This window comes from Pelodiscus sinensis, chromosome 2 (assembly GCF_049634645.1).
Source record: "Pelodiscus sinensis isolate JC-2024 chromosome 2, ASM4963464v1, whole genome shotgun sequence".
NCBI lineage: Eukaryota > Metazoa > Chordata > Testudines > Trionychidae > Pelodiscus > Pelodiscus sinensis.
In genome coordinates, this window is record NC_134712.1 from 250118748 (window position 1) to 250143965 (window position 25218).

The 25218-nt window shown below is 41.7% G+C and overlaps 1 protein-coding gene across 5 annotated transcripts in view; it reads left to right on the top strand.

Moving 5' to 3' along the window:
• ADCYAP1R1 (ADCYAP receptor type I) overlaps positions 1-25218 on the top strand; it is a 213453-nt gene that overhangs the window by 126486 nt on the left and 61749 nt on the right. For 4 of the 5 annotated variants that reach the window (XM_006120585.4, XM_006120587.4, XM_006120590.3 and 1 more), the window contains exons 5-7: positions 20041-20076; positions 20755-20796; positions 21745-21854. In XM_006120585.4, coding sequence (XP_006120647.1) covers positions 20041-20076; positions 20755-20796; positions 21745-21854 — 188 coding nt within the window. The remainder of the gene's footprint in view (positions 1-20040; positions 20077-20754; positions 20797-21744; positions 21855-25218) is intronic. The other variant, XM_025183367.2, reaches the window with a different exon arrangement.

A 25218-nucleotide genomic window follows, 5' to 3' on the forward strand; every position in this document is an offset into this window, starting at 1 on the left:
TGATAGCAAAACAACATGCCGGTATTTTCTGGAGTTCAAAGATAGCACAGGCAAGCAAATTCTTGCCCTCTCCATGGATTTCTGACCAGTGTGAGACACAGATACCCATCTGCATCAGTCACACACACAGAGCCACTCACTAAATCCAATAGCTAAACTAATTCAGGTCATCTCCAGAGCAGCAGGTACATTCAATCAAAAGTTTTCCCAGTTTAATCAGCATGGGTGCTCATACACTCAAGGCAGAATGCTTTTATAAGGCTTATTGTGCACCAACTGGCAGCTGATTTATCATTTCCTTCTGATATAATTATAGCAGCCTGGCTTTCAATACAGGGCTTGTTGGATGATGTTCCATTAGAAGTCCCTACCTTGGAGAAGTTGGTAATCACATTCTTTAAGTAGCCTTGAGTTGAAGCTTGGCAACATAGAAGATCTTTTCTTTTTCTTCTTCTTTTGTTTATTCCACTGCAATGCTCGTGGATGTTGCTGGTTTGGCAATGCAGAGAGTATCGTCCCACAGCAGACGTGAGATTTCTGTATACTCAACATGCCTTAACACCAAACCTACCAACTGTCCCACACCACAAGGGATGTCAGGACTACATTTATTGACATTCCACCGACATTTTGTGTTCTCTCTTCGGCAGAAATAAACACCTTCTGAACCACACTTACAGATGGAACTATGTACCCCAGCAATATTTTACATGTTCTGCATGAACACGTTTGTCGCCCGCATTTCCAATTTTTGTCACATGTTGCATTCCACAGATGGCGCTTTCTCTGGTTGAGCTCTCAACCTTCACCAGAAGGGTTGAGAAGCAGCATCATGTAAATCCCCATTTAGTTCCCTTGGCCTCCAATGCCAAGACTGAGCCAGCAGCATGGGGTGGCAGCCGGCTCCCTGGGAGCCAAGTGGGAGCCTGTGTGTAACCGTTCATGGTAGCCTATAACACCAGACTTTTTGACCGTGTAATTTAACTGTGTAAACGGTTATCGTGTTCCATCCCTAGTTTGTTTTTCCATGCAGTGAAAATGCTCTTTGAAAAGAAGTATATTTAAGTCCAGGGTGATTAATTATACTAGGGTGATTAATTCCATCAGTCCAGATTAGCAGATCAGAGCATGAGTAAATACTAATACAGATGACAGAATGCAGCGTTCAGGGATTGCCGTCTGCTTGACATCGTGAAATGACCTTCATTGACAACCCAAAAGGTAGATATGGCTGGTTCTTGCTGGTTCCTCTCTAGACAGAATGAATTCTCCCCTGCAAGGGCTCATCTTAGGAAGCTATTCATTGAATTAAAAAGAGCATGATTATGATACGTATTTATTTATTTTACGTTAAAACAGAAAATGGTTTATATATAGTGTGTGTAACCACCCACATGAAACTTTTTAACTAGATGTCAGAGTTCTATAACAATTATTCTAAAATACTATGGAATTTAATGGCAAATGAGGTCTCTTTCATTGATGTTTTGAACCATCATACAGGGTTCCATGGCTGGGATAAAACTAATTATATTATATGGCTAAAATACTATTTGGGAACAATTTCATTCACTATTAAATTCTTTAAGGCTTTTCATCAGGGAAGGCCAATTCCACCCTATGAATTGGTTGAGGAAAGAAGTATGGGTAATCTACTTGAGGCTCTCTTCTTCCACCATCCCATGTAACCCCAAGTTTATCTTCTCGGTGTCCTGCCCAAGGTTTACTATCTTGGCGAGTAATTAACCATTGAGACTCTGCCCTCCCACTGCTGTGTGTGAATAATTCACTATTAAAACAATGGAAATATTCCTGTTAATACTCGTGGAATATTCTTCCATAAGAAAACCAGGCAACATATTGTTCCCGTGTTTGCTGCATTGCCATGACAACAGGCATTGCTGCTTCTCAGGCACTGGGATTAACTGTGGCAACTAAATCTGTTGGCTTCAGGAAACCTTCTGTGGTCTTCTTCATGTTGAAATATTTCATTCCTTTGACAAAACCAAAGATGGAGAGAGAAAGACTGTAAACAGAAGGTGTGTGTGAGAGAGATGGGCCTGTCTATATCTTGTATGTCTGTATCTTTCCTCAGGACAACTCGTGTATGGAAAAGGGCCCAATAAAACCACTAGCTTTTTCAGATATTGCTGACAGATACCTGTGGTGAACAGATAGATCTTAATATTCTTTGTCTTGCCCAAGATGAAAGTTGCTCAGATTATTTGCCCACCACAGAATCTTTTACTTTGGCTGCTTTATTATTGCGCTACTAGATGATGAACGTCCGTCGTGTCACAAGGCCATGGCAGCTGGATCACGTAATCCGCCACATGTGCATTCTCCTGCATGCAACCAATTAAACTACTGCATGTAAATTAGTTGTAGAAGTAAAGTGATGGGCTCAATTACCTCTGAGGCAACATCTATAATATCGCAGAAGGTCGAGCTTCTGAGGGTGAGTTACCACTGGGTCTAAACCATGGGGGTGGATGGGAGAAACTCTCTGATTGACTTCTCTTACTCTTCTCTGTGGGGTAAGAGTAACAGGATTGAGTGGAGAAAAATCTGTGGTTGATTTAGCAGGTCTTCACTAGACCCATTAAATTGACTGCTAGTGGATCAATTTCAGAGTATCAATCCCTGCGGTAGTGTAGATGTGTCATTAGATTCCAGTGTTCTAGGACCTTGGCATTATATATTCCTTGATGGTTCACAGTGTAATGTATACAGTCAAAATGGCAGAAAATGTAACACTTGCATGGTAACAAACAAACCACACATCTCAGTGGTGAACCTGGTGATATTCTGAACAAAATATTTGTAGCTGAATTCCACTGAATCGAGAGACATTCTAGGATTCCAGGTGATGTGGACTGTTGACAATCCTGGTATCTCATTGTATGGATATTGATAGAGACAGTAAAGATGGCTATTTATTGCAAGCAATAAAATGTAGCTAGAGAATATATGCTTTTCTTCTAAGCCTGGAGAAGCAAGCTTTCTCTACTTCTAGCCTAAATGAATGTCAGCATTGCAGCAGTCATGCACTGCTGGCAAATAAGTGTGGCTAAAGAATCAGGCAGTTGGGGATCTGCCTTTTCAGTCCAACTTTCTTTCTTGGTGAATTTTTCAGACACCTGTGTGGGAAACTGACAAGGGAAGCAAACTCCAGAAAAAAAGTACTGTCCAGTGAAGGAAAAGAGGGGCCCAGTCCGCTAGATTTCAAATATACAGACCACTTGTAAATACTCCAGCTGAACAAAACTAGCATCAGTTAAAATAGGGAAAGAGGCAGCTTCTTTAGCTATTCAGAATGTAGGTTACATAGGACTTCATACTGAGTTGACATCAGTATCTTGCATGACACTTAGAAGCAGAGTCCAGAGTAAAAATAAGTTGTTCCCTGTTACTGAAACTTTTGGATGTCTTTAAAGGTAATCCCAGGGGGAATGCCCTTTAGTAATCCTGTCTAGCATTGATCAGATGCTGAAAAGCCATGTGGGATGGGCTGTACTAGGCCCTTTGATGCCCCCTTCTGGAGGCCTCGCAGTCCTACCACACTCTTCCCCTAGAAAAGGAGCAGCGAATTGGGTCCTCCAGGCCTCCCTAGAGGAGCTTCATGGAAGCAGCCTATCAGAACTCAGCAAGCTCAATTAAAAGGAGCTGAAGGAGTTGAGAAGTTCAGTTGCTGACTGAGACCAGAAGGTTGAAAATGGAAGGACTAGGAAGCTGTGAAATTTTCCAGGTGAAGAGGCCTGGAAGAGACCTTGCCCAAGCAGAGAACAGACCAAGCGTGCTGAGGGGAGGATGAAGAGGAAGGGAATATGTGGGAAGTGGCCTAGGAAATAGCAGCAGTGATGGAGTTAACAGAAGCGCTATTTGGATGGTCCCTGGGTTGGGTTCCAGAATATAGGGAGAACACGGTCTACTCTCTTGCTGCTGCCAGGGAATCTAAGCCCCAAAAAGTGAAAGAAAGCTTGTTTAGAAGCTGAAGTTTAGAGGGACAGGAGTCTCTGGGAGAAAACCCTGGCAATAATGCACTGTACCAGGCAGATGTGGATGTAAAGCTACCCAGAGGGGGTAGAGGACTGAGCCCAGAGACAGGACTGCAGATACCAACCAGGGCACAGCGATAGATCCCGTTGGACTTTTGTTACTCCAGAAGGGGCTTGTTTTCTCATACATGGAGACTATCATCCTGAGGGTTGGCCACTTAAGATGTTAACAGACCACAGGGGGGCCCAGTGGGGGATGGAAGAGAGAGAGAGAACAACAGAGAAAGAATGAGTGCAGGTTTGCACATGACCAACAGGAGAGGTCACGTTCCCAGTAACACTAGCCTTACCTGAGAAAGAAGCTTACAAATTCCTGGCCATGCGGAAGTATTAAAATATATATTTGGTCAATGCAAACTGTGGGTAGGTCCACATAGCAGTGTTATTTTGGAATAACTGACATTACTCTGAAATAACACAGTCTGCGTCTACACTACAAGCAGTTATTTTGACATGATGTCAAAATAATGTCAAGCTGGAGGACTTCTTACTCCGACTCCTGTATCCCTCATTTTACGAGGAGTAAGGGAAGTTGGAGGAAGAGTGCTCTAACTCAGACTTCCTGCTGTGTAGACAGCACCGAAAGCTATTTCCACTTGAACTACGCAATTGATGTAGCTCAAGTTGGGTAGCTTATTTTGGCATTAGCCCTGCTGCGTAGACGTACCCTGTGAGATTCCAGAGTTTCAATGTAAACTCAAAAGCTGGTTTCTTCCACCAACAGAAGTTGGTCCAAAAAGTCAGATTATCTCACTCGCCTTATCCCTCTGAGATTCCTGAAGCCAGGCTCCTGCATTTTTGCAGAGGACATCAACAATTGTTATTAAGTGGGGAACACCTCTCTCTGGTGGGCTTTCATTACCAGTCAGTTCCTAGATGGAGGCCATAACTCTCCCAGCTCTTCTAAAAAAGCAAGAGGGATTGAAATTCAGTATGACCCCGATTTCGCCGCGCCAGGCAGTCCAGTCTGCAAGGCTGGAAAGGGAAAATGCACAGCAAAGAAAGGTCATCTCTGTATCTAAGTAAAGACTATCCCAACATCTGCACAATGCCCTTGGTCCAGTCTTGGCAGATGCTGTTAGATAACAAGAATATTTTGCTGATCTTCCCCATAGCCCCGGCAAGGGAGTGTGTGAGGTCCTTGCTTCCGCCGATCAAACAGAAAGTATGATGTGCTCCTGGCTCTTCTCACGGCTTCATTAGTAAGCCAGCATGTGAAAGGTGATCTCATCTCACACAGTACCCTGAGGACAAAAGACAATTGTCATGTGCTGCCAGGTTCTCAAGAAAATTGTCCCCACCACTGAATGGTGTCTGGCCTTGGAAAACTCCAGGCAGAAAGAGCTCTGCTTTAAACCAATGCCCCCTGTAACCTTGCTAAGCTGCTGCTTTGTATAGAAACTGTAAATGACATAACAAGGGATCGGATTCTGGAGTAGGGGGATGGACTAGTGGCAATAGGCACAGCAAGGAGAGGGGTTTGGGCAGTGCACAAGTAGGTGACTTTAGCAGTAGGAAAAGTTCAAGAATAGGAGCTCAGAAAAGCTCCTGTCTAACTGGACTGCTGTTCCCTGATGCAGCTTCCCAGGCTGGCTGAACAGCTTGCGTAGTACATGAGATCATGCAACATTAGATGGGGGAGGAAAACAGCATCTCGTAGCAGAAGCTGCAGAGCCAATCAAGACAGCTAGTGCTGTTATTCATTAGCTATATATTAAGTGTTAACAATGCGATCTGTGCTGTGCAAGATGCAGAAGACATGGTCCCTCTCCAAGGAACTCACAGCCTAACTTGGTGGAGAACACAATAGAGACCATCTAGATGTTATTCTTCTGCCCCTTTCTCTCTCTCTTTCAATCTTCTTTATCCTGCACCCATTAAGGGCACATCTACACTACAGCGTTATTTCAATATTAAGATGAGTGCCACACTGCAAGCCCATTATTTTGAAATTATTTCAAAATAACAGGCTTCTTATTTTGGAATAATAAATCCTCATTTCACAAGGAAGAACGCCTATTTCAAAATAGTTATTTCGGGAGTTATTATTCCGAAATAGCTTATTTTGAAATAAGCATGTAGTGTAGACATACCCTATGGGATCAGGATACTATCCATTCAAGGGTTTACCTTTTGTGGGTTGACCCTGCAACAGGCACTCAATGACGGAGAATGAGAAAAAGAAAAATGGATATTAAGGTCCTTTGGAATAACATGAGCCCCAAATTGCTCTGTTCTCTCCAGCTGTACCACTGAACTTTGGGTTAAATAGAAGTTATCCCAAGATAATTATATACCTGAGGTAAGTCAATCCACACACCAGCCAACACTGAGACAGGGACAGAGGGAGATAGCAGATTGGTAGAAGACAATGTAAAAGAATGTACTAAGTCTTAACTGCTTATTATATACTATTTCTTGGCCTTATCTTTAACGCTTCCATTCCATTCAACTAGAGGGGCAATTAGAAGTTGCTTGAGAATAAATATTCACATACATCAGTGGGGTAGTTATGATTGTCTAACTTCATTAGGTAGATGACATTTTTCTTTTGTGAAAACTCTATTATATTAATAACCAACATAGAGGAAAGATGGTCCTGGGATTGATACTAAAGGTGCATCTACATTGCAGGGCTTAAGTCAAAATAAGCTACGCAAATTGAGCTACGTCAACTGTGTATCTTATTTCAAAATAACTTATTTCAAAATAGGGAGTGTCTACAGAACACTTATTTTGAAATAGAGCACTCTTCCTCCAACTTCCCTTACTCCTTGTACAATGAGAGTTTGACAGTATTTCAACACTCTTTCAAAATAACTGGCTGTTGTGTAGACACGGACTAAGTTATTTTGGGATAGTGCTAGTGATTTCGAAATAGTATTGCAGTGTAGACATATCCTAAGTCTTAAGAGGTCTGAGTGCATTTCCCATCTCTGCTGTACACTGCCAGGTACCTTGAGCGAGTCAATAAAATGATGACAAGCAATGCTTCCTTTTCTGTCTTGTCCATTTAGACTATAAGTCTTTGCCTTGAAGTGTTATCTCTTACCAAGTGTTTGTACAGCTCTTGCACAATCAGAATCTGGAGTGGGTGTAGGGCCTCTAGGTGGTAATTATCTATATATGGCCCATTCGTCTCGAGAGACGGTGGTAAGCAGCGGTAGTGACAATCTATGAGTTGTGCCTAGATCTGCAACTTCTTTCATGGCTTGTGTCCAATATTGGATTTGCACAGTCGATTAAAATAGCTACATGCCAGTCTACTTCCATTTTCATGAGTCTGAGAATTTTTCCTTCTGAGGTGGAGTTCTTTTGCATGACTTGCACAGGTCCTATCGAAAAATGGCATGCCCTGTTGTAATAATTGTCCCCAGGTGTTGCGATCTGATGACGTAGATTCCCAAGAGCATGGATTGATGATAAACCTTTTCATAGTGTTTTTACATATATCTTTGAATCTTAACTTTGGCCTTCCTCTTGCCCTTGCTCCACTTGATAGTTCACCAAAGAGGATTTCTTTGGGAAGGTGTTTATCATTCATTCTCCTCACATGGCCAAGCCACCAGAGTCTTCTGTTGTTAAGGATTGCTGTGAGACTGGGTATGCCAGCTCGATAGGACATCTACATTTGAAACTTTATTTTGCCACTTAATATTCATGATTCTGCAGAGGCAGCGAAGATGGAAACTGCTCAATTTTTTCTTTTGGCACAAGTAGGTAGTCCAGGTCTCAGAGCCATAAAGGAAGACACTTAATACGCACGCTTGGTATATCAGTATCTTTGTTTTCAATGTCAGTTTGGGATTGTTCCATGCTCGTTTTGTAAGTCTGCCAAATGTTGTGGCTGCCTTCCCAATTCTGATGTTCAGTTCTTTGCCCATGGAGAGATTTGTGGTGACAGTAGACCCAAGGTAACAGAATTGTTGAACCTCCTCTAATGGACTGTCATTCAGAATGACCTTGGGTGGCTGAGATACACCTTGAGCAAACACAACAGTTTTCTTCACGCTTATATCGAGAGAGAACAGTTTACTAACTCGAGACAGAAAATCCATGAGTGCCTGTAGCGTGTCTTCATTATGTGCAACAAGCACTGAATCATTTGTGAATAGGAGTTCTCTAATGAGGACTTTCTTGACCTTAGTTTTAGCCTTGAGTTGTGTTAGGTTGTAAAGAGAACCATCTAACCTTGTGTGGAGAAATACATCACTGTGTAGGTTTAGAAATGCACAATTTAATAGGACTGAGAAGAATATACCAAAGAGGGTAGGAGCAAGGACACATCCCTGTTTGATTCCACTCTTCACCACAAAGGGTTCAGATGTAGATCCATCATAGTATACTGTTGCTTTCATATTTCCATGAAAAGATATTATGAGCTTGAGTAGGGATGGTGGACAGCCAATCTTAGTTAACACTTTGTACAGTCCTGATCTACTGACTGTATCAAACACCTTTGCTAAGTCCACAAATACTATAAACAGCAGCTTTCCTTGCTCTCTATATTTTTCTTGTAGCTGTCGAAGAGAAAAAATTATGTCCATTGTTGACCTGAGAGCCCTGAAGTCACACTGTGTTTCTGGATAGATTCAATCTGCGAGTTTTTGCAGGCGATTAACATAACACGGGCAAATGCTTTATCAGTAATGCTTAGCAAAGAGATGCCTCTGTAGTTGCTACAGTCCCCCTTATCACCTTTGTTTTTATAGATAGTAATGATGTTTGCGTCCCTCATATCATGAGAGACCTCTCCCACTCGCCAACATTTTATAAGCCATGGAGGAAGGGGATGAGAACAGCCTGGTTAGCCTTCAGGACTTCAGCTGGAATCCCATCGTTACCTGGTGCTTTTCCACTGGAGAGAGCATCAAGTATTTGGGAAAGCTCTTCCACCATAGGCTCTACATCTAGCTCTAACATTTCTGGAAGAGTTGGAATGAGGTTATCAATTTCAGGATGTATTGTATGCTCATGGGAGTAAAGACTTGAGTAGTGTTCCACCCATTGGGACATCTGTTGGTTTTTATCTGTGATCACCTGTCCATTCATATGTTCCAGTGGAGCAACTTTGGTAACATTTGGTCCAAGTGCTTTCTTCAGTCCATCATACATGGTTTTCAGGTTGCCCATATCGAATGCTTTTTGAATTCCAGAACATAGATCGGCCCAATATTTGTTTGCACACTGCCTGGATTCTCTTTGAAGAACAGATCTTGTATGGTGAAGCTGATCTCTTTAACTTTATAGTCGATTCTTTATGTTGTTCAGAAAAGTCTTGCTTTTTTCTTCAAGAAGAGGCCTAAAAATGTCAACATTTTCATCAATCCAGTCTTTGTTGGAAAATCTCTGTGTTCCAAAGGCAGATGTGGCATATTCATATATTGCAGCACTCGTCATGGACCATGTCTTGTCAACAGACTGCTGGACAGGTTTGTCTTCCATTTTGCGAGTGAATTCTTCGGCAAAGAGAGAGCATTTCAATGCATCTCTAGTACTGAGGGTGTTAACCTTTGGTTTTCTGCAATCCTTTGATGTATGGAGTTTCTTTGGAGCAATTTTCACTTCACTGATAATCAATGAGTGGTCAGTGTCACAATCTGCACTGTGATATGCGCGTGTAAATTTAACGAAGTTGAGATGTTTTCTGTGGACCAGTACAAGGTCGAGTTGATACCAGTGACCAGATCTGGGGTGGCACCATGAGACCTTGTGGCAGTCTTTTAAGTTGAAAAAAGTATTAGTTATGGAGAGATGATTCTGAGAACTGAATTCAAGAAGCCTTTGACAACTTTCATTCATTTCCCCAATGCCGTGATGACCTAGGCAAGTGGGCCAGGACAGGTGATCACGTCCTACTCTTGCATTAAAATCACCAAGGATGTACAGTTGTTCACCGGATGAACAGGAATCGACAACTTTCTGAAGATTACCATAAAAGCAGTCCTTGTCTTCAGTGCATGATGTTAGTGTTGGTGCATAAGTACTTATGATGTTAACATATCCTGACTTGGTGCTGAGCTTTAGGGATATAACACATCCTGATTCAGCTATGGGTATATTGATAAAATTAATCAGATTGTTTCAAACAGCAAAGCCAACTCCGTAAAGATGGTGTTTCTCCGATTTCAAACCCTTCCAGAAGAAGGTGTAGTTGGTTTCTTTTACTAATCCAGCATCTGCCAGTCTGGTCTCCTGGAGAGCAGCAATGTTAACATTCAATTTATGTAACTGTTGGTCTATGGCTGCTGTTTCATGTATTGAATCCGTGTTTGAAAGATCATGATCAGGTTCAAGTCCAGGACACATTGTCCGCACATTCCAGCTACCAAGCCGGAGGCAAGTTGGTTTATTGTATCGACTGTAGTAGCTGTGTATACCTGTGTGTGAGTAAGTGTCTCCTCCTGTGCACTGCATTGCCTGGGCTAGTGTTTGAGGAAAGTGCATTGCGCAAGCGGCACTATCCTCCTCTCAGTCGCCCCAGTTAGATCCAAAGGAAAGACAAAAGCCAGTACGTTAGGAACTGAGGTGACTGCAGGAGATGCCAGAAAAGCAGATTGGATGAAACCTCACTGTTAACCGCCTTAGGGTCTCCACTCCGAGTTAACTGTCTGGGTTTCTTCCTATAGCCTTTGGCTCTCCCGAACCTACCCACAAGGCAGTGGGGAATTTTCTGTCAGGGTTCTCTTCCCTGGGGTGACGTAAGGAGTCACTATCTCTTGGATGCTGGTGACCAATCATGGTTCATATGCCAATCGGATTATCCAAAGTAATCCAGGGACCCAAGTATCCCAGACCCTTAACCAGCACAGTGAGGGGGTAGAGCAGCCTTATTTGATGGTGGGCTGCACTCACCATGTCACAAGATCATCAGGCACTTGTGAATTTTAGTTAGAGCATCGGATACCGTCCAATGTCCCATCACACCCTGGTAATGTTGCCATTGCTGGTCCTCGGCTGCATATTCGCACGACAAAGCGCACCTATTCTGCCACCTGGAGACGTGCCGGGTAGCATGCAGCTCTGCCAGCTGGGGTACTGATCTATCTATCTAGATATCTATCAGGGATGATGTAGATGGTGCTTGGTCCTGCTGTGAGGACAGGGGACTGGACTTGATGATCTCTTGAGGTCCCTTCCAGTTCTATGATTCTATGATACCGTGATACTAGTAAGTAACAATAGTTATAGAGCTGATGAAAGATTTTTCTCTGATTTTGAAAAAGTGACACTTCATAAGGATCAGAGATGGCCATAGATTATTAGGCCAATGCTACTGATGTGTTGTCTTCCACTCTGATCAATATTGACTCAGTGGTTCCTCGTACTCCCCCAATGATCTGCCAGTATTCACCTGTGGTTGTTTGTCTTATGCTTGGTTTGTAAACCCCATGGAACAGGGACGGTCTTTTTTGTTGTTTGTACAGTGCCTAACACAACGGTCTGTGACTGGGATTCTGGTGAGCTACAGTACTAGAAGTAATAGTAATAATAACAGAGGGACCAAATGGTCATTTAGTCTGAGTAGATGCACATAGCAGGCAACGAAGCCCAACCCAGTTATCCCTGCATGGATTAGACTTGAATATCACAGCCCTCTGCAGATTATAAATTATTGTGTCAAACGCTGGACAAAATTGTCCATCCAACAATATGTTGGACAAATAACACTTTGCTGAATGTCTGATTAGAGGGAGATTATTAGACCCACTATTGCACTCATTGGCATGTAGAAGCAATTACTGATTGAATAGTTAATGTTCAAATACATTGTTTGATGGATACTATTCATCTAGCCTGTGCTCTGACTTACTACACATATAGTGCAGACTTCAATATAAACCGTGAATGCCAGACTTTAATTGAAATCCCTAATGAAGAGGAAGTGCTATTTATTCACTGATTTCTTTTTTGAAAATGTGTTTTCTCTGTAGCGCCTTTGATGAATCTAGCCCATTTTAATCATCTCTGTGTGCTTCCTTTGATTTATTTGAAAAGCCTAGTGCACCAGAGCCCTCATTCTCCATGTGCTGAGAATAATGTAACAGGAGGACTCGGGGTGGGAGGCAGGAGAGCAAAATGTTCTACAGAAAGGCACCACATCCGCCGCAGAATGGTCATTGCCAGGGTCTTCAATGCAGTTCTTCTTTTTTTAGCCAGTTTCAATGCCAAGCAGTGCTTCATTGGAACATGGCATGGATGCTTTGGGACTAATTCTGCCCTACCTTACACCATTAAACCCCGGTCTCAATCCATTGATTTCCCTGGCGTTCCCAAGGCCTACAGCTGTAGCATAGCCATGGTGAATGGCTCCCTGTGAATGCTTCCTGGGACATGGAGTACTACACCCATTCTTTGTGTCCTCTGCAGCCAGGAGGAGCAGAAAGCCAAAGAATGTTCTGGCTGGGCTGTAACTCTGGGTTTCTTGTTGCAAAGGGAAATCCGTTCTTCTTTTAACAGGGCTTTGAGAATTTGAGTCAGATTGCAAGTGCTCTACCGACAGAGTGACGAGAATTCATACAAGTACATACCATTGCAAGCATCCATATTCGGAGCAAACCTCTGCCCTGTTTGAAAGCTCAGAAGATCACACAGCATCCACTCATCCATCCCAGACCTCATCTCCAAATTCAGATTTAGGCTCCAACCCTGCTTAACTGTAAGAATGGAAGTCACCCAACTAAACTAATGTAAATAAGATCAGGGATTGTCTTCACGTACAGTACAAATAAGGAACATTTTCACTAAAGTGCTAATGAGAGAATGTCTCCCTGCGATGTCGTTAATCCAACTTCACGAGAGGCGGTGCTTATATCAAAGGGGAGCACCCTAAAAGGGAGGTTTGGTTGATATAACTACATCTCTCCCCTAAGTGACATAGTTTTACTGAAATAGGTATGTAGCATAGACCTGGCCTTAGCTTTTGTAGGATTAAAGCCATAGGATCATATTCTGGGTTTGCATATGTATCCCACACACCTAGTAGGTGTGCTTCACTGTCCCATGTAGTGGCTCTTAGACCACTTACAGCAAGAGATAAGAACAAGTGAGCTCTACAGACTAAGTTGAGCATCAGCTGGTTTTGTAGCTCACGTTGTAGAGGCTCCTAAACTAAGCTCCTGAGGTCTCAGGTTCTGTTCTGCCTGCAGGTGGTGACACATACATGCATACTTGGGCCTGGTCTACACTAGAAGGTTGACTTAAGATATGTAACTCCGGGTATGTTAATTATGTAACTAGGGTTGATGTATCTTAAATTGAGGTACACACAACAGGAGGTCGATGGGAGCAAATGCTCCCATTGGCTTCTCTTGTGCCTCATGAAGAACAGGAATATCCACACTGATGGAGGTGCCCTCTGAGTTCATTTTAGCAGGTCTTCACTAGATCCGCTAAATCAAACCCCGGAAGATAACCACATAGTGTAGACATGGCCCTGGATGCCATAGACTTCCATGGGGGTGGCACCCAGGGATGGAAAGCCATACTGTGGACCCTAGCTTCCCTGCAACAATTTTAACAGCATGTTTTTTATCTTCATGCTCATGTGATTGGCTTTGACTTCTTGTGGTAATGCAGAGCATAAAGTAAAATGTAAATCTAATTGACTTTCCAGAGGCTTAACATATTAGTGAAAATTAGGTTGATGGATAAAGTCTAAAAGCTCCTGTTAGTAAAAGCTTCTCCTGGAACTTTTTCAACTGCATTAGCAAAATCTGGGCTGCAGAAAAATATGTTAATGAAATAGAAATTTTCTATTAGGACAGTAAGAAAATTATCATAATAGAAAATATGAATCCATTACCTATGTCCAGCACGGGTAAAAATGCAATAATAATTTGGCTAGATGGGGATTTTTTTCAATATAAAAAGGCTATTCATTGCACAAAGTTACATTAGTGTAATGCTGTGGTTGGGACTGCAAATGTCATGAAGTTCAAAATGAAACAAAATCCTGTTTTCTGTCACCACCATATCCGAGCGCCATACTCAGAAACAGTCAGAAATAAACACAACTAATAGCAATCTACCTCTTTTTCTTCCCTGTTAGCTTCTGGCTTTTTTCTTCTTCTTGTCTATGTGTGTGTATGTGTGAGAGAGAGACAGATAGACAGACATTACTCCCAGTCATTAATACAAGGAGAAAAATACCATTAGACTAAAAAACCTGATGCTTTAGAATGTAAACCAATCTTTAATACAGATTAAGATGAGACATTCACGTGGGCCAGGTTATCTCAGATCTGCCTACTGTGGGGATTCTCACAACTCCTGAAAGATGTGTTGCAGTAGACAGAATACTGGACTAGATGGATCATGAATCTACTTCTGTCCGGCAATTCCACTGTATGCTTTATCATTGATTTCTGTAAGACTAGATTTGAGACCTTATTGAGGGACAGCAGTCAAAGAACCCCTAACGTTGCATACAATCCTGCTTTAGCAGTCAGTGGCAAAATTCCCATTGACACTGATGCAATATGGATTGTGCATTTGACTTTCTAAGATACATCTGGGCTACGTCTAGACTGGCATGATTTTCCGCAAATGCTTTTAACGGAAAAGTTTGTCCGTTAAAAGCATTTGTGGAAAAGAGCGTCTAGATTGGCACAGACGCTTTTCCGCAAAAAAAGCGTCCGTGCCAATCTAGACATGGTTTTGCGCAAGAAAGCCCCGATCGCCATTTTCGCCATTGGGGCTTTTTTGCGCAAAACGGTTCTCAGCTGTCTACACTGGCCCTCTTGCGCAAAAGCATTTGCTCAAGAGGGCTTTTTCCCAAACAGGAGAGTCATTGTATTTGCGGAAGAACACTGACAATGTTATATTAGATCGTCAGTGTTCTTGCACAAATTCAAAGTGGCCAATGTTTTGCGGAAAAACTTGCCAGTCTATATGCAGCCCTAGTCTTTGTGCTCATGGAGCTGGTCTGACACCATTTGACAAGTACACTGCTCAGTAAATTTTGATAATGCAAAATGTTGACCAGTTAGCCCAAATTTCTTCAGATCTAACCAATGTGTGACAATGGCTGTGTCTAAACTACACCTCTCAGTCGACTGAAAGATATAGATTAGGCACGTCAAAATTGCTAATGAAGTGGGGATTTAAATAGCTCACGCTTCATTAGCATAAACATGGCCACTGCTTTTTTTTCAAAACGTAGCTTTTTCGAAAAAAAAAAAGGCAGTCTAGATGCAGATCTTTCGAAAATCCTTTTTCGAAATATCCTGTAACCTCATTTTATGAGGGATAAGGGATCTTTTGAAAAAGGGCTGTATTTTTGAAAGATCTGCATCTACAATGCTGGGGTTTTTTTTGAAAAAGCTCTGTTTAGAACAAAGAGGTGGCCATGTTTATGCTAATGAAGTGCCAGATATTTAAATCCCCGCTTCATTAGCAATTTCAATGTGCCTAATCTACATCTCTCTGTCGACAGAAAGGTGTAGTCTAGACGTACCCAATATGACCAATGACGGAATAGGGGTTGATGGATTTTTTTGCAATGGTATTGGCATTCTGTTCACAAGCTTTGAGAGTAGTCATTGAAAATGACTAGTGAGTTGAATACACACAGTTGATGTTGAATACATGTATTAAAGCAAACTTGGCAGCCCAGTTCACCTCAGAGGGATCTGAATAGAAGGATGTTGATGCTGATGTAAGAGACTTGGATGTATAAGCTTGTTCATTTGTTTTGCTGCCCTACCGCCACTCAGACCATTATCCCTGTGGGTACGTCTACACTACGGAGAAGATCGAAGCTGCTGCTTTCGATCTTCCAGGGTCCAAATTAGCGGGTCTAGTTAAGACAGCTAATTCAGTGGCAAAGTGAGGAGGTACAGGGGGAGGGGCAGTTGCCCCCGGGCACCACGCTAAGGGGGCCACAATTTAGTCCCCTTCTGTTCCCCCGTCATCCCTCGGCTTGCCTGCTCCTCCTCCTCCTGCTGCCATTGGCCGAAGCCTCTTCCCCACCTCTCGACCCACAGCCCAACCCTCTTTCATCTCCGCCAGCGGGTTAGTGCGTGCAGGTGCCCGGCCCAAACTCAAGGAGGTGAGGGAAGACGCGGTACAAACTCCCCCCTCCTCCTCTCATGGTTGGGCTCAGCCATGTGCCAGGTTCGGGGGCCTGCCATGTGGTGGTGGGGGAAGAGGCACAAATTTTGCCTTTGCCCCCGGGCACATAACACCCTTGCTATTCCTCTGAGCTAATTCGAACTGAAAGGGGCATTCCAGTCAGTGCTGGTGGTCTTACTTCCACGAAGAGTAAGGGAAGTCGAAGGAAGAGTGTTCTTTCTTTGACTTCCTGCCCTGAGGTTAGCTCCAGAAGTCAACTTAAAGAACTTCAACTTCAGCTACGCAGTTAACGTAGCGCAAGTTGCATATTTTAATTCGATCTTAGCCCGTAGTATAGACATATCCTGTAATATTCACAGTGAAGTCTTTCATTTTCCATTTTATCACTCCAAAGTGACATTTCAGTTTATTTTAAGAGCAAACGCATGTGAAATAAAAATTATTTCATGAGGCTTTTGAAAAAAAGCATAAAATACAAGTTCCTCATACATTGTGGTGACAAGAGTCCATTCATTATTCCTGCTCTGTACTCTGTCCCTTTTCAGCAGGACCTAGACAAGTCTCTCTGCATTTTATGCAATTTCTTTTTATAAAAGACCTCCATATTGGACAAATGCATGGCTATTCCAATCCCCAGTTAATAGCTGCATGCCACATTCGGAGTTAGTGTCGGATAATTTGGGGCATAGGAGTACTTCAAGTTAATCTAAATATTTTGCTTGCAAAAGGCAGATAAAATATTGTCAAAGTCGTTTCACTAACTGTGTTTGTTCAGTGGAGCGTTGACAGAACTAGTCTGGACCTCATGAAGATCAGTTCGTTTTCCACCATGGCTCGTCTTCTCTGGGGAAACACTGCCATCTGGTGGCTGTACTCTTTTATCTGGCTGGGCTGCTCAGTTCACTGACACAGCCTAATTCAAAACCCATCACTGACTACAGCAGACTTTGGGTCAGGCCTTTTAGCTTCAAAAAGGCAGCAAGTAAGGTTGAAGGGAGGCAGACAAAAGTAATTCCAACCTGATGGCAGAAAATCAGCATGTTTGAGCTCTACCCACACACTCCTCTGATCTGTGTATCTTTGCAACATCATCATAGATTCCAGGCACCAAAACTGTGCAGTATCTTGGAACTTTTTTTCCCCCCACTATGGTGTAGTCACATAATAAATGAAGTCATGCAGCTGGGAAACTTTTCTAACCATTCCTGAACCCTCCCCCATCTCCCACAAACACTCCACACACACGCACACAGTATGTTGAATTCTATTAAGCAATAGATGAAATCCCTAGCCCTTGGCTCAGTAGGTTGATCTGTCTGGTGGAATATGAACTAACCTGACTGGATGTTCAGGTTGCTGGAAAATATGCCAGATCTTCAGATGGCATAAATCCCTGTAGCTCTAGTGACTACAATGGAGTGACATTGATTTACATAAGGTGACTGCTGGGCCCAATGCGCATGTCATAGCAGATGTGTCCAGCACTGCACAGGAATGTATAATTCCAGCTTCCAGGGAGTGTGGACGTGTTGTTTTAGACCAGCCTCAATTGGCAGTACGGCTCTATTGGCCATCCACTCTTCTCTGCTGTTTGTAGATGTCCAGATGAATAACACCTAGGGAGATTGAGTGGGGAAGTAGAGTTTAAAGAGACTTCCCTTCCATCCTTACTCCAAAGGCTGAAGGGTGTGAACCGTGGTTTATTGCCTAGTATCTTGAAGTGGGGTTTGCCAATCTGCAAACAGCAGAAGCTCTTCTGTGTATAAATTAAATTAGAGAATTTAGTTCCAGAGACAGGCTTCTCTGCCAGCTTAACCCAAATACCCCCAACCAGAGGTATATGTGAGGGCAGAATGTGGTCCTCAATCTGAAAGGTAGCTTCATTCTTAATTCAAGAAAAGTGAGTAACAGACTGGATAAGTACCCAAGGTGGCACAGCAACTCAATGTAGGAGACCTGCATAAAATTAGATGTTCTTGTCATGATATAGAGAATCTATGACTTTCTTAAACAAGGAACTGCTTATTATGAAAATCAACTACAGATAATCAGTCTCCCAGGTTTCCACACAACTTGAGTACTTGCTTTGTCTCTAGTTTTCTTGGAGCTTCACTCTGCCTGGAACACGGCATAGCACATAGAGATATTTAGTGACTGAGAAAAGAAGGCTGATGAGGTGCTGATAACAGACACTAAATATGTTAAAGGTTCTTATTAAGAAAATGGTAAGGTTAATGTGAACAGATAATCAACAAAATTAATAGTAATGACAAGTGGGAAGGATCACAAATCAAAATTGGGAAAGAACAGATTAAAGAATATTTAGATAAGTTAGTAGGGTCTAATGAAATTTGTTCTAGCATACTCAGAGAACTAGCTGAAGCAATCTTAGACCCATTCTCAGTTATCTTTGAGAACTCATATACAATAGGTGACAAAAGAAGGGCAATAGATATTATGTCTATTTAAAAAGAGAAACAAAAGGAGCCAGGGAATTATGAATCAGTCAGGCTAATGGTGATACCTGGAAAGATACTGGAACATATTATTGAACTCAGTTTGTAAGACCATAGAATTATAAGGAATAGCCAGTATAGTTTTGTCGAGAGCAAATCATGCCAAAATAATTTAATTTTCTTCTTTGTCGAGGTTAATGGCCTAGGGGATGGGGGAGAAACACAAGACATGATATATCTTGGGTTTTGTAAGGTTTTCGACACAGCTCCAGATTACATCTGCATAAGCAAATGACAGAAAATGTGGTCTAGATAAAATTACTGCCAAATACACACGCAACTGGTTGAACGATTGCTTAAAGAACAGTTATCAGTGGTTTGCAATCAAACTGGGTAGGCATATCTAGAGGGATCAGTCCTGAAGCTAGTTCTAGGCAATATTTTCATTAATAAGTTGGATAACAGACTTTAGAGTGCACTTATACATTTTACAGGTGACCCCAAGATGGAAGGAATTGCAGGCACGTTGTAGGACTAGAATCAAAACAACCTTGACAAATTGAAGAATTGGCCTGAAACGAGTTAGGTTAACTTCAAAAAAGACAAATTAAAAGTACTTTGCTTTGGAAAGAAAATTCAAGTACATACATAGAAAATGGGGCATAAGTGAATATGATCCAAGAATATGCTGCTACTGTAAAAATGGCTACTTTTCTGGGGTATATTAACAGGAATATTGTATGTAAAACATGGGAGATAATTGCTGTGATCTAATTGATGCTGGTGAGGCCTCAGCTGGAGTACCGTGTCCAGTTCAGCATGTTGCTCTTTAGGAAATATGTGGAAAAATTGGAGAGGACAGAGGAGAGCAACAAAAACTGATAAAAGCTTTTGAAAACTTGACCATGAGGGAAGCTTAAAAAAACTGGGCTGTTTAATCTCGAGAAAAGAAGGCTAAGAGGGATTTGATAACAGTCTTTAAGTATAATAAGAGGTGTTATAAAAGGTCAGTGATCAATGGTTCTCCAGTTACCAAGGTAGGACAAGAAGCAGTTACCTTAATCTGCAGCAAGGGAGATTTACCTGAAATATTAGGAAATCTTTCTAACTATAAAGAGGTTGTGAAACCCCCATCATTTGAGGTCTTTAAGAGCAGGTTAGACCTGTCAGAGATAATCTAGGTATATGTGGTTCTGCTTCAAAGCAGCGGGCTAGACTAGATGACGTCTCAAGGTCTCTTGCAGCCTCCTCTAGGATTCTGTATCTTGTATCCTATTCATTTTTTTCATTTTTAATAGATTTTTCCCATTCTTTTCATAACTTGTATGGCAAAGGGGCTAATTGTGACCACTGACATTTCCTAAACTTTGCAATAACATTTGGTTATTGTCGCAAACCACTAAAGAAAATAAATTAATCATCTGTGTTAACCTGATATAATTTCCTTCCAGGTTGGGAAGTGGATAACATGGGGCAAACTCATCCAGGTAGGAAGCAGTTCTGTTGACTTCCTAATTTGTATATATCTTCCCCCGGAACTCATCTTTCTAAATCATTCTGGGTTATGATGTGTCTCCGGTGAAAAATGTAGATAGACACCGGCTATTTTTGCACTTAGTAAATATTGTTATCACAGCAGCACTCCTGAAGGGAAATTAAAAAAATGTGATGTCTTTTAAAATCATTTTAATCTAAATGTTAAAATGGCTTACTCAAACTCATACGGCTGTTTTATAATATAGGGAAGAACCATACCTTAAGATGCTTTGATTTCCTTTAAATTGTATCTTACTTTTTAATGTCTTTGATTTATAGCACATGATTTTGGGATATATTTCAGGGATGTAGTGGGTTTTTATCCTAAATTACTGATATGTACTCTCAATCTTAACTCTAATTTACTGTAGATTTAAAAATATTTATGCTTATGCATGTGTGTAAACTTTAGCATAAGTACATCCAGCATTCAAACGAGAGGGTGAACCCATATTTTGCCTTTTCATCTTTCCCATAGTCAAAACAAAAACAGGCTGTTTATTTAGGACCTGATCCAAAGATGCTGGAAATCAGTAGGAGTCTTTCCATTGACTTTCCCGGACATTGGATCAAACCCATATTGTAGCAGCTATAAACAAACTGTCCTCACTGTATTTCTGGTTTTGTAGGTGATTTTGACCTATTGGATAGCACAGGCCAAACTCCCTTAGGTAAGGAAAAGAAACAAGGATGTTTTATTTATTTAATTTTGCTCTGTTCTCAAGGAATAACCAAGCTTTCTCTCCTGCCAGCTAGAAATTATATTTCAGACCAATTCTAATTATAGTGCCACACTAATAGTGTGTTACTTTTAGTGGCATTAAGAAGAGTTATTCATCAACTGAATGCTACAATCTAGCAATTTATATAATTATAAATTATATTTACTACTGTACCAATAATTATTGAATGGTGTTGAAGAAACCCAGCCCTGTGATTTATTAGATATTGCTGCAGAGAAATGGGAACTGGTGTGTTCCCATTACTGACAATAACCAAGTCACTTACTGACAGTCACCGAGTACTGGAATACTCACAAATAATGCACTGACTGAATAGGTGTGTTCTGTTCTGTTTATGGATGAACAATATGACACAAAAAAGGCCAATGCCATTGACATGAGATGCTGCCTCACAGAATTGCTCTAAAAATTAAAAGGAATGTGCAGCAGAAAATCTTACTGCAAAAGCTGAAATTGTCATCCATTCTGATTAAGGCTCAATCCAAACAGAAGAAACTGCCATCACTCAATATATAGAAAACATTTTACAGTTCGAGCTCACAAGGCATTCAGAAAAGAATTTGGCACACCCACAAGCAATGGTATAATGTGTTAGGGTGCTTGCGAGAGCTACGGTTTTGCAACAGTCAAGTTTTGGTGGAGTGTTCTGGGTAACTGGGGACGTGAATGAGCATGTTAACCACGTTGGGCTTTAGAATCCTCCTCTTAAACACTTCCACAACTGCAGCCTTCGGACTGTAGCTAAGGTTTATGTTACAAAGGTGTCAAGCCACAAATTGTGTGATAATGCACCAGTTGGTAAAGAAAAATGTATCCGGTGGTTAGATTTGGCAATGGCATTTCCCCAGCAACCTATTGCACATGTATCCTTTCCAGATGTTGGGGACATCAGCAGAAACTGCACAGAGGATGGCTGGTCTGAACCTTTCCCTCATTATTATGATGCCTGTGGATTTGATGAAAATGAAACAGAGAGTGGAAACCAGGTAGGAGCCACTTTGAAAGTAGGTACAAGTTAAGAGCAATGCACATGTGTTAACTGTGTGGTTCAGGGTTCATCAAGGTGAAATTAATGGTTGTTCATGTCCAAAAATATGAGTTTAAAAGAAGCTGGGCTTTTCTTCTATTCTAGTGTTATGCTGCATATTTCCATAATATTGATATGTACAATTTATGTGATGCTAATTAATTAATAATTTTGAACAGGGTTCAAAAAAGAACTACTGTATATATTTGATCATAAGCCCGTTGGTTCATAAGCCAACTCCCCCCCCCCCCCCATTTAAAATAAATGTAAAAAACACAATGACCTGTTCATAAGTGGACTCTCATATCAGCGGTTTGCAAACTTCTGGTACCAGCTTGTCAGCATAAGCTGCTGGCATGTTGGGATGTTTTGTTTACTTGGACCATCTGCAGGAATGGACTCCTGCATTTTCCAGTGTCTGTGATTCACAGTTTCTGGCCAATAATGGTGGCAGGAAGTGACAGCCAGCACATCCCTCAGCCTGCAGCACTTTCCACAGCTCCCATTGGCTGGGAACATTGAACAGCAGCCAATAGGAGCTGAGGAGCTCTGGGAGCAAGCAAACAAACTTCCTTACACACCAGCGGCTTACCCTAAAAGGCAAGGAACCAAAGTTTGCCGAACCATATTGTAGATGCATTTCAGGACTCGCTTCTTTAAAAAAAAAAGTACTAACATTTTATTATTATTTAAATTGTATCTGCATGGAATTTGACCCTTCCACTTCACAAAACTCTAGACCTTACAGGACAATCAGAAAAATACAATGAATAATAGTACTATGTCACTGGGGTCAGTCTGCTACTGTGCAATTTGATCTCTTCATGAATGTTGACCACTGGACCTCCTAAATCTCTAGGGAACCTGAAAATATAATATGCAGAATCAATGACATCTTAGTAAAATATCCTGTTATCACCCCAGACATGCCAATCTGCAGGGCTTCTTTGAAAGAAACAAAGAACAATTATAATTTAACAGCGATAAAGCAGGTGACATTCCTCTATAAAGTTCTACAAAATCTATAAATTATTTCTAAGATTTTCATACTAGCATTTCAACTGAACAACGGTGAAATCAAAAGAAAATGGTCTGCTTAAGATGCAGCATTTAAAACTTGAGTTGTTGAATATGCAGAAGCAAACAGTAATTATGCTGCTGCTTGGGAAATTCTGTATCAATGAGAAGCAGGTAAGAGAATGATGGGGGGAAAAGCAACACTAAAAGACATGCCAAGAAGCAAGAAAAAACGTCCACCAAGGTGTGCTTCATTTCCTGGGCCAGAGAAAGTGGGTGGTTGAATGTCGATAAAACGAGTACCTTGTCACTAGAATTGGAATTTGCGTGCTCTGCAAATATTAAAAGATGGCAAATACAAGTCAGAAAAGTCATCAGTGTTTGTCGCATCAGCTGGTTGGTGTACTCGCTTCTTGAACTGTCCTGGTCACTATCTTCAGCAGCGAACAAGGATAGCGCAAAAGCTGGTGAGAGGCCTGGAATAAAAAATGAAATCTTTCCTAAGGTTTATTACAAAAAATCAAAAGGAAAATGTGCATTTCAGCTGTCACAAATAGGTAATCTGGATGAAACACCAATGACATATGATCTCCCAAGCAACAGAACAGTAACTGGTGTTGGTTGAAAAATTGAAACCACTGGCCATGAAAAAAATCCATTTTACAGTGGGTATATCATGTTTGGCCAATGGATCAAAGCTCTATCCTGTTCTTATTTTTGAAAGAAAAACCTTGCCTAAAACCATGAAATTTCCTGTGAATGTCAACCGACATGCACATGAAAAGGGATGCATGGATGAAAGTGGGACTATTGAATGGCTGGAAAAAGTGTGGAATAAGAGACCAGGAGAACTTCTCAAGAAACCTTCTATGCTTGTTTGGAACATGTTCAGGGCACACAGGAGGGATGTGGTGAAACATGTGGCCAAAAAATTGAAAACTGCTTTGGCTGTGATACCTGGAGGCTTAACTTCTATTCTACAGCCACTTGATGTCAACCGAACAAACCTTTTAAAGATAGGCTATGCACAATGTGGTCTGACTGGGAATCTTCTGAAGCCCAAAGTCTATCTAGTTGCCCAGGGGGTCAAGGATGTGTGGGAGTCCATCTCTTTGGAAGTGAATGCGCTTGATGGGTCAGAAGACGACATCATATTTGCTGATGACACAACGGAGGCTGATGATAAGGAATCCGAGTCCGAATATGACATTGCAGACATCTATGATGTCAATGCAGGAGCAGCTGTGACTGAAGCTCACTTTAATGACCTGTGGTGAATTGGAGACTGATTCAGAGTTTGAAGGGTTTTAAGACTTTAAATAAGTGCATTAGAATGATATGCGATGTTCAAACAGGCACTGTAGTTTTGAAAGTATATGAATACATAGTTGTTCAGTTAAAAGGTGTCTTTCCTAGAGTGCATTAAAATTAATCTACTAAAATGTGTGTGTTTCTTCTGACGCCAACTTTTAAAATACAGCAGAGTCCACAGCATGGTCAGTTCCCACCCAAGCAGTGCAAATTGCTGGTGTGCCTGGATGTTTGTGTCTTGGAGTGTCCGCAGGCACAGAGCTTCTCAGCTCCCATTGGCTACTCTTCACTGTTTCCAGCCAATGGGAGCTGTGGGAAGCAGCGTGGGCCAAGGGGCATGCTGGCTACCACTTCCCACCACTCCCGTTGATCCGGAATGGGGCTCCAGGTACATAAAACATCCTGGTGCACCAGCAGTTTGCCCTGCTGGGCTGGGAACTGAAGTTTGCCCCCCCCCCCTCCGCAAGATTTAAAAAAAAAGGGTAAAATGCAATGACCAGTTCATAAGCTGACCCCCCACTCTTTACAGTGTCATTTTTTACCAAAAAAAATTGGCTTATGATTGAGTATATATGGTAGATAAATTCATGGATGATAGATCCATCCATTTTTATTAGCCAGCATGGGTAGGAATGGTGTCTTTAGCCTCTGTGTGTCAGAGACTTGGAATAGATTACAGGAGAGGAAGCAACTGTTCATTCCTTCCGGAGCACCTGGCATTTCCTCCTGTCAGAAGACCAAATAGTGGGCAAGATTGACCTTTGGTCTGACCCACTATGGCCATTCTTATGTTCTTATATTTGAGAATAGAGTACAGTCTACCCTAAAGTAAGCTGCTGTGCTTTTGAACAATGCAGGAAGTACCCATTGTACTTGCAAACATTTAGGTTTTTCCCCTCACGCTGTCAGTCACTTCTGTAATGCAGTATGTCACAGGCAGTTGAATCTATGCTAACCCCGGTCATTGTATATGGTCATGGTACATGTTCATGAAG